The sequence below is a fragment of the Lytechinus pictus genome, chromosome 6, assembly GCF_037042905.1.
Source record: "Lytechinus pictus isolate F3 Inbred chromosome 6, Lp3.0, whole genome shotgun sequence".
NCBI classification, from domain to species: Eukaryota; Metazoa; Echinodermata; class Echinoidea; order Temnopleuroida; family Toxopneustidae; genus Lytechinus; species Lytechinus pictus.
In genome coordinates this window covers 3,975,001-3,985,814 of record NC_087250.1, presented here as the reverse complement: position 1 = coordinate 3,985,814, position 10,814 = coordinate 3,975,001, and the positions used below count along the sequence as shown (strand labels likewise).

Sequence of the window (10,814 nt, the reverse complement as noted above, 5' to 3'; positions counted from 1 at the left end):
TCATGAAATATCTAGTCTATCAAGTGGGGGTGGGGTCAACAGAATCTCTGCAGCCATCAGAAAACAAGTTTAAGTGTGACTCACATATTAATCGTAAGACGGTCTTGAAAGTTTGGACAATTGGGCTAACCTGATAGAGTAAGAGTTCTTCTCCATACTGTAAAGTGTAAAAGTGTGAAGTCATGCAATTGAGAATTTCTTTGAGATCTAATACCGCTGAGTGTTTCATGTTCCAATATAATAGATCTTGAACAGCATACACATCTCATGCTTGAGTGAACCTTAAAACATATTACAAATGCCAAAATGCGCACCTGGTATAATTCTTCTACACTGAAAAAAAACAGTGGACTCATCAATAACATAGGAGGCGCGATAGCTCAGTCGGTAGAGCGGGGGACTCGTATTCCGGTGACCCGGGTTCGATTCCCACTTGGTGCGCTAGTGCCCTTTGGTAAGGCGTTAATCCTCAGTACCAGGTCCTTCGGAGGGGACCTTAAGCCGTCGGTCCTCTGGTTGCTTGCTTACAAGCATTCATGCTTTCTTAGCAATCAGGTAAAAAAATCACCACCAATCAAACCAATCAACCATGGCAACAAGGGTCAAGCTAGCGCATTGTATTGGACATATCTTAATATACACCGTAAATTAAGCACAACTTATACAGGAAATCTGTATAAACCATGGGTTCAACCAATATTTTTCAGAATCACCTTTGTGAATTCTGGCCATGATGTGCACACTGTGCAATCTCAGTGAAACTTCCAAGCAATCTAGAAAAAAATAGTGATAAAAGAATCACGTCTCTTGTCTTTTACTGAACTTTGAAAACTTCATATCTTGACAGTAAGAACAAGAATCACTCTTTCAGATAAGCTTATGTTCCTAATTTTCATCTTTTTGAAGACCAAACTATTATTTTAGCTATTTATTACAGGGAAACTTCCCTGGCTACTTATTGTTGGTTTTGGGGTGGTTGGTCGCATAAGGCATTGCTGCACCAGCCTGAGTTTGCTCAATCTCGAGATTTTAGCCCGATCGGCCCTCTTCGCGATTAATCTTGAGATTCAAGAAGTCCCGTCTCCACCATCGCAAGAAGAGCGATTCCTGCTCGAGCAAGGCATCAATGCATTATGGTCTGACGCCGTGAATAAATAATCCTGAGTGTGTCTGCACCTGCAAACTAGCGCGATAATTGCGTCTCCATTACAAATAATCTTGAGATTGTTCGGATCCGGATATTTTTGCCAGATCAGAAATAGCGCGCTAAATTGAAAACTCGGGATGGTGCAGACGGCCCTATATATATGTTCTCAATAGAATACTCTGGGGATTAAATATCATAGTGTAAAAGGAAAGATCATCGACAGAGAGGGATATAATTGCTGGACCCAGTAACATTAAACTTGGCGATTGATCATGGAGTAGATATTTACGATTGATCTTACACAATAATCATTGCAATCCATCATAAAAATCAGCTCAATAATCAATCACTAACCTTATGTGACCGGGCCCTAGTATCCTATACATGATGAGGTAACTATATATATACTGTGGCCCGTATTTTAAAGTCGGATTTAACTTAGACCATGGTCTAACTCTTTGCTAAAATCATTGGAAGCCAAACATTTCAAAATGTTGTCTACAGTGAGTGCTTCTCATGTTAACTATGCTCTTTACTTATTATTTAATCAAAATGGTGAAGAAAATTGTCATACTTATCCCAGGAAGTTAATGTTTTGGGAGTCAAATGAGCCGATACATTGAACCTCTACTGTTAGAGATTTATGTAACGACTGGCTTTCCATAGTTAAACCACGACTTAAAACCAGAGTTCAAATTAAACCCGACTTCAGAATATGAACCCGTATGTCCTAATTCAAGACGTATAAACAATATGAAACACAGCAGTAGCATGTAGACTGAACATATATATACTACGATCGCGAACAAAGACAAATATTATAAATACAATTCTAATGAAATATGTAAGGTTTGCTCTATCTATGTACATTGCTAAACATCAATATTTCATTGTAAGTATACACTGCCCATATAGACTCAAAAGGTATACAAGGAAAGACAGGGGGTTACATAGTTTATATTTATGGGTATGGAAGGTCATTAAAGGACAAGTCCACCCCAACAAAAAGTTAATTTGAATAAAAAGAGAAAAATAAAACAAGCATAACACTGAAAATTTCATTAAATTCGGTTGTAAAATAAGAAAGTTATGACATTTTAAAGTTTCACAAAATATTTAAATGCACATCCCGGTCGGCGTGCAAATGAGGGAACTGATGACATCACTCACTCACTATTTCTTTTTTATTTTATTATATGAATTATTCTAATTTTCTCCTCATTGTCCTGTGAAACAAAGTTTTATTTTGCCCTGAACATGTGGAATTACTATTGTTCAACATTTTATGGTTCAGTCAAGGTGGTCCTTAGTCTGTAAAAATTGAAATATTGTATTATTCAAATAATAAAAAAACAAAATAAACAGTGAGTGAGGGACATCATCGATTCTCTCATTTGCATGTGACTGAATTGTGCATATAACTATTTTGTGAAAAATAATCAAAACTTTAAAATGTCATAACTTTCTTATTTTGCATCCAAATTTGATGAAATTTTCAGCATTATGCTTCTCTTATTTTTCTCTATTGATTCTAATCAACATTTTTATGAGGTGGACTTGACCTTTAATGCACAAGTTGGTATAAGGATTTTGTGGAATATTAACCTTAGAACCGCCGGGGGGGGGGGGGAGAGGGAAGATTAAATCAACATTTTCTGCGACCATTCCGCTGCGCATAACTTTTTCATCGCGCTGCTCACTGACTCTTTACTTTGAAGTCTTGCGCATATTTTGAGACCAAATTTACGATGCCCAGGTATGTGGTTGCAAACTTACGCAACATTACGTAAGTGCATGTCGGACCAAAAATTGCTCCAAAATGTGATTTCGTGTACAAAGTAAATGTAAAATGACTTTTCTCATCTTGTTACAAAAAATATGATTATTTTCACTTCCATCAGCTGAAACTAACTTATTTTGGCAAATTTATGCTTCAAAAAATTTCTGCTATAAATTTGGCCCATAAACAAAGAAAAACAAAAGGTAAAAAACAAAGAAATACATAAGAAGTCCATAAAACAATAGAATACATAAGAAATCATTTTGAAACCAGGATTTCTTTCAACTGTAATTGTTAGCAATGGTATAAATAATATTAACGTGTACAAAAAATAGCACTCTAGGACCTTTTTTTAGTGAATTAGAGCGAAAAGTATGATTAACGCATACAGCCTTGGAGATTACATCCCACAATATTATCGTGCAAATTTTCACGGCGTTCACGCAATCAGCAGCCAAAATCTGGGGGGGGGGTTCATCCAAGATCTAACCCTCCCCCATTTTTTTTTTAACACCCCAAAAAGCCCAGCTTGGTCAAGTGATTTTTCTTTTGTCATGAGGGATAAACCTATAAACTGGAATACAATTTAAGATCAAATACTCTATTAGGATTGCCACTAAAGTTTCATGAAATTCTCTTTCAAACATATTGAATAAATATCACAAAGAATGTTACACATCATCAGTTTAAATGCTGAAAATAGAAATATGGGAAAGTTTTTCATGATTGTTATTTTATTTCAAAACTTTTGTGCGTAGGTGAGTGTACCTGTGTAATAAGCATACTCGTCATGCTCATGTCAACATCTTTCTTGCCTCGTAACATTCCACTGACAAAAACTACAAGAACTCCAACAATATAGCCTGGAGGGTGTTTCACAAAGATTTAAGTATGACTTAGAGTCACACTTAAATACCGAGTTGCGTACGGTATGAAAGGCGTGACCGCATTGGTCAGATCATGTCATGAGGACATGCACTAATGCGTATCTATCAATAAGATCGCGCGTTGCATATCATATACGCGTCGGCATTTAAGTGCGACTTAAGTCATGCTTAAATCTTTGTGAAACACCCCCCTGGAGTACTCTTTTACCTTCATTCCATTGAAAGTATGAAAGGTAGTTTTAGAAACTAAACATGATATAGCTTTACAATGTATTGGACAAGGACTAGCTAGCTCTGTATTACAAAGAGTTACGCTGATCCGATCAACCTCAACTGTATGGAAATCCATCAATGTCATCATTTTTTCTACGGGACGTTTGCACGATGTCCTTTGTAAACAAAAACAAAAATGCACAAAGAATTTTCAAGAAAACAATAGATGAGGAAATACAGACATCACGTCTAGAAAATATTTTGAACATGCATTGATGTTGCTGGCTTTCCATAGTCGCGGTTTATCAGGGCCCCGTCTTACAAAGAGTTACGATTCATCCGATCAATCGTAACTCTATGGAAATCCATCAGTGTCATAATTTTTTTCTACGAAAAACTTGCACAATGTCCTCTGTATGCAGAGAGAAGCGCAGTGAATTTTCAAGAAAACAATGAATGCATGCATATACATCACAGCTAGAAAATATTTGAACAAACATGCATAATAGATGTTGACGTTGCTGGCCGTCCATAGTTGCGATTGATCGGATCAATTGTAAATCTTTGAAAGACAGGGCCTAGATCTGACATTGGACTTGCTTTTCACTGATATTGGTATATTGACTTCATTATGAAATATCGGATGCTGATAAAAAAAATATGCATACAATTTCTTATATCATTATACATATATTTGTTAAAATCAGGTTATCCTAATATACAATAAAATTTTGACATACTGTACTATGATATAAGTTATGATAGAGGCTGTGAACATACATTTATTCAAATATATAATATTGCAATAATTTCTACATTTAACACTGGAATCAACGAGACAACAGCTACAAAACAAGATATATTAATATATATAATATTTCCTATCTAATACTTGGCCTTGATGGTACCTGTGGTGGAACAATTGCACCAGGGGTAGGTCTTGGTCGGTTGCGTGGTACCGGTGGTGGTGCCATCGGAGGACCAGTATCAACCTCCTGTGGCGATGGGAGATCAGGGGGACTGAAAGAAGGTGGAGCATTAGACTCTCCAAATTGCTCATTAATAAAATTGTCCGTGGAGTCTGTTTCGATCATCATGGCGTCAAGATAGGAATTATCCTCCGGTTCAACTGGTCTCTGGGGAGGTCTCGCGGGGCGGGATCGTGGTACAGGCGGTGCAGTATCTTGAGCTGCTGTGCCATTGGTGTTCATGGAGTCTGGATCTAATGGGACTTCCGTGAAGGCACCATTGTTGGCAGATCGAGGAGGTGCCGATGGTCTTGGTGGTATGTAGGGCATTCTGTCAGGTACTGACTGAATGCCTGCCGGTGCCTCTACTTCCGTACCACTTGATCTTTGTGGTCGACTTGCAGGTACTGGCGGTGCAATCGACAACACAGCTGGTGTTTCTGATCCACCTTCAATCACAGGTGGTGCTGGTCTTGGTGGAGGCCTGCTTGCTGGTACAGGGCCCCTGGTAGGTGGTACCTCAGCCTTTGGTCGATCAGATTGTGGTTCCTGATGGACAAAGGAATTAGAGTCTGGGATTATTGTACTCCTGGGTCTAGCCACCGGACGACGCGGTGCCACTGACGGTACCTTGTCACTGTTAGTTAACCTCACATTTCCATCCTGCAGAACTGCATTATCATTGTATTTATCAATAGTGGCACCACTTGTATTCCTTTTCAAGGAACCAGAAGATCGTGGTGCCACCAGTGGTACCTGGGTGGTAGGGGGAGAAGGGTTGGCAAGGGGCGTGGGTACACTACCATCACTACGATGTGTATCAAGGTATTTCACACTACGGGTAGTTCTTTTCAAACTGGCAGAGGATCGTGGCGCCACTGTTGGTACCTTAGTGGCATCGGGTGGTGGGGTGGATAGGGTTGGGGGTACATTGGCACCGATCTCCTGGAGAAGTTTGACAGCGTCATCATGGTTCTCTGCATGCATGGTGTGACTCACTTTGTAAGGATCACTGATAATGGAGGGATGCTGCACAACAGAAAACAACAAACATGCAAGCGACAGGTTATGGAAAGCTACATAGACATGATATCCTAAGTTTATGGAGTGCTATCACAAATCTGCCTCAATGTATAAGATAGCGCTGACTTTTCTTCAGAACGAGCATTAGTTACGAACCAAAGGTTATGGAAAGCTACACGGATATGACATTCATAACTAATGGAGTGCAACACAAAAACAAATACTACGGACCTGCTTTAATGTTTTAGATAGTGCTAACTTTTCTTCAGAGCAATCATTAATAATTAAAAAAAAACATAGGTTATGGAAAGCTCACAGACAAATACCATGGATCTGGATCAAAATATGAGAGAATGCTGACTTTTCTGTTCTTCAGAATAGTCATTAACTTATTATAAAAAATATATTTATTCATTTATTTATAAATTTATTCATTTATGTATTTTTTATCTATTTATTTATCCATTCATTCATTCATTCATATTTTATCAAGAGGGGAGGGGGCAGTACAAAACTGTGTGCTTCCTTTGTATCTCCCCCCCAAAAAAAAATAAAAAAATAAAATAACAAGTGGAACGCCTCTGGCGGTCTCACCTGCATCACGTGATTCAATATAGCAGCAGTGCTGACTTTGAAACCTACTATAACTCGCACAAGATGTTCAGTGATACTTGGTTACTCTTATGTCCACGTTTTATAAACTAGACCAATACACTTACAGAGATATGATGGTAATTCAACAAATACCCCCAATTTGGCCAAAGTTCATTGACCCTAAATGACCTTTGACCTTAATCATGTGACCTGAAACTTGCACAGGATGTTCAGTGATACTTGATTACTATTATGTCTAAGTTTCATGAATCAGATCCATAAACTTTCAAAGTTATGATGGTAATTCAAAAACTTAACCTTAGGTTAAGATTTGGTGTTGACGCCGCCGCCGTCGGAAAAGCGGCGCCTATAGTCTCACACTGCTATGCAGGTGAGACAATAAAACCATGTCCAAAGGGTCTACATGCAGACAACAAGATTGAACTGAAAATGCAAAGTTATGATGACATTTCAAACACTTAACCTTAGGTTAAGATTTTGATGTTGATTCCCCCAACATGGTCTAAGTTCATTGACCCTAAATGACCTTTGACCTTGGTCATGTGACATGAATCCCAGGCAGGATGTTCAGTAATACTTGATTAACCTTATGGCCAAGTTTCATGAACTAGGTCCATATACTTTCTAAGTTATGCTGTCATTTAAAAAACTTAACCTTAGGTTAAGATTTGGTGGTGACGCCGCCGCCGTCGGAAAAGCGGCGCCTATAGTCTCACTCTGCTATGCAGGTGAGACAATAAAACCATGTCCAAAGGGTCTACATGCAGACAACAAGATTGAACTGAAAATGCCAAGGGTCAGGGGTCATACAAATGCAAATGCGACGGGATAAGGGGGTTGTTACAACAAAAATCTGGTACAAGCATGCATAACAAGAACAAAATGAGACAGCTGTCCATGTCTAGGGCACATCAGACCACATGCCATGCACTCATCTTTCTCATATCATCTATCCCAAATACAGGTAAAATCTGTATTCAGTATAGAAGCAATGACATCATTTTTTTCTGCATTTCATTGTTTTGGCACCATACATGTACTGTTTCAGGAAATACTCATTAGAACACTTTCCTACTGGACTCCCAATAAGGTATCATTTAATGATTATTTCTGAAACTGTATATTGGCGGAGCATAATGAAAAAAAAGGTACAACCTAGATTTTGCAGGAATCAGTACACACTAAGTTAGTATACACGGAACAAATACAAGGCCGTAAGAATACCAACTTAGCCCCATTAATATTGGTGAAAATTTTATGCTAATTTCAATGAACCTTTGGTTTCATCTGGCCATACCTGGGGCTAGTATGAGCCACTTCATGTCAAACCAGGCAAAAAAGTATTTCTTTATTTTCGGGGGGGGGGGGGCACTTTTCACAACTTACTGCTTAAAACTGGAACATTGGATAAGCTTTAACATTGCAATGAATGGGGATTTCCAGGGCTCCCGTGTATTTATTTTTTTCCTTTGTCAAACTTGGTGTGTGGATGTTTTATCATCATGCTCTCCCGAAATATGGTCATGAAAATTGCTGAATTGCAGAAAAGGAAAATTGATGACCTCACACTTCATGCTAAAATAACTAATTTTAATGGAGAAAATTGTATGTGGTGGCATCACACATCTTAGTCGGTTCCATGACATTTTCTCTGGCGACAATTGCTCGGATGGAAAATCTTCACATTAAGCCAAACACAAAGCCTAACCTCCAAAACTAAATAAACCCTAATCCTTATCATTACATTATTCTGAACCAAAAACTCTACTGCAATCTGAACTTGAACCTTGAAGAAGTACTCTCCCAAAAAGCGTACACGCTGTCCTGGAAAGGGTTGTGAACTCTAACCCCATGCCCTCTGAGATACAAAAGACCGGAGCAATTGTTGCAGGAACAAATGTTGTGTCACCGTCTTGGTCACATTGCCAAAGGGAGGATCTCCATAGCATTTAAAATGATCTCAATATTCAAATACTCATTCAATCTTTTTCAAAATTTCAGTGATCCATTTCTTTGATTTTTTTCAATCGTTACATAAATTCCACTGGTTTCAAAGGTTCCGTTCTCCTTTGAGTGGAATCTGTGGTCAAACTTAAAACTTTGTGAACCCCCCCCCCCCCCCAGGTCTTGTTATCCCAGTGTCATCATGCATCAAGCTGTACTGACTGCACAGAAACGTTGTTAGTGCCAACAATGCGCTATCAACAGAGGCCCAGTTACAACCGGTAATGTGGCAGCGATGCCTAACGTTACAACAACGCATTATTTGCACGTTGAAAAAAATGTTTTTACTTCACAATCGGAAAGATGTGACTGGGCTTACTGTCAGCGCTCTGTTAGGCTAACAATGTTTCTGTGCGGCTGGCACAGGTCACTGTGCATGCAATGACGCTGAACCTACCGACTAATACCAGAAGAAATAAGTCAACTTCTTTATCAAATCCTTTAGTCAAAAAGATTTCTGAATCCCCGCCCCTAGGTCTTGCAGAGCTGCCAGTTAGTAGGATATTATCTTATTTAGTAGGATTTTTAAGGGGGAAGTGACACTAAATAGGATTTTTCTCCTAAAAATAGGAGTTTAAATTTTTTTTTTATTTTGGTGTGTTTTTCAAAATTTAAAAGAAAATAGGATTTTAGGCTTTAAAATAGGATGAAAAGAATTAATCAATAGGATTTCATTTTCCACAATTAAGTTTGCAGCTCTGCTGGGCCCCGTCTTACAAAGAATTATGATTGATCCAATCAATAGTAACTCTATGGAAATCCACCAGTGTCATCATTTTTTCTGCAGGAAATTTGCAAAATATCAATTGTAAACAAAGGAGAACACACCAAATTGTCAAGAAATCAATGAATTTATTGATATACAGTCATATCTATGCATTTTTTTAACAAATATGCATTTTATATGTTGACTTTGCTGGCTTTCCATAGTTGCGATTGATTGGATCAATCGCAACTCTTTGTAAGACGGGACCCTGGTGTTGTCCCGGCCTCATCATGCATCAAGCAGGTTACCCTACATGCAATGATGCTGAACCTACTGACTAATACCAGAAGAAAAAATCCACTTCTTCATCAAATTCCGCGTTGAACTGCAAAGAAGGTACAACCAATCAAATACAAACTGAATATGATTCATTATTCTTTTTCATTTCAAGGCATTGATCTCTTCATAGAGCTCTGTGAGTCATAAAAAGCAGATTGTCATATCAATCACAATAATTCATGCTGGGTATTTTACTCAAAGACAAAAAGTCAAAAAGTTTTTACTCTATAATGGGACAAAAGGAAATCTGGGGTTACACTTTAGTGCAAGACGGCAAAACCATGGATTATGCAAATTTCTTGCATATCACACCCACTGCCTAAAAAGCCTGCATTGGTTAAATTGGAATTTTCTTAGTGTAGGCGATGAAATAACCATAATTATATGTGAGAAATATACTTAGGATAGTCTCCATGATACAACTGAAACCGCCTGTGAATTCAACAAAGGTAGTTCCGATTGTACAAAACCGAGGACTGCTATTTGCATTCAGGCAAAATTTCAGCCCCTTTGCCTTATTAAAGCGTGCATTCGTTTATATAAAATTGGACTTTTTTAGTGTACGCTATGACATAAGCGTAATTATACAAGAGAAATCTGGAGAGTCCATGGTTTTGTGCCATGCTACAATTGATAATAATAATACAGGATTTATATAGCGCATGTATCCACCGTTAGGTGCTCAAGGCACTCCTGGGGCCTGTTTCAGTTGCAACTGTTGTAACTTTGCCATTATGGCAACTTTGATTTTGATTGGCTGCTGAGCACTCTTGCCGTGGTATTTGCCGTAATGGCAAAGTTACCACAGTTGTAACTCTTTATGAGACGGCCCCCTGCCTTACCCCGGCTAAGCTCGTCTACCGATTCCTATGCTCACAGCTTCTTGAGGAATTACTTCCTGCCGGTACCCATTTACCTCACCTGGGATGAGTGCAGCAGAATGTGGGTAAATTTCTTGCTGAAGGAAAACACGCCATGGCTGGGAATCGAACCAACATCCCTCAGATTGAAAGACGATAGTCTTTACCACTAGGCCACGCCACCTTTGTGTATTCGGGCCTATTTTTCAAATCATGTTTTTATTAGGATGGACATGGCCTGTAAAAGATTTGCTTACCCTTACTAGAGGGGC

The 10,814-nt window shown here is 38.6% G+C and overlaps 1 protein-coding gene across 2 annotated transcripts in view; it reads right to left on the bottom strand.

Moving 5' to 3' along the window:
* Positions 1 to 3,478: 3,478 nt before the first annotated feature.
* The window catches only part of LOC129263556 (synaptojanin-1-like), a 39,717-nt gene continuing 32,381 nt past the window's right edge, over positions 3,479 to 10,814 (bottom strand). Inside the window, exons 22-23 of one of the 2 annotated variants that reach the window (XM_064100716.1) lie at positions 10,800 to 10,814; positions 3,479 to 5,544 (exon numbers count right to left, since the gene is read on the bottom strand). The exon at positions 10,800 to 10,814 is cut by the window's right edge and continues 141 nt beyond it. In XM_064100716.1, coding sequence (XP_063956786.1) covers positions 4,909 to 5,544; positions 10,800 to 10,814 — 651 coding nt within the window. In that variant the 3' untranslated portion in view covers positions 3,479 to 4,908. Of the gene's footprint in view, positions 6,025 to 10,799 lie in introns of both variants that reach the window. The other variant, XM_064100715.1, reaches the window with a different exon arrangement.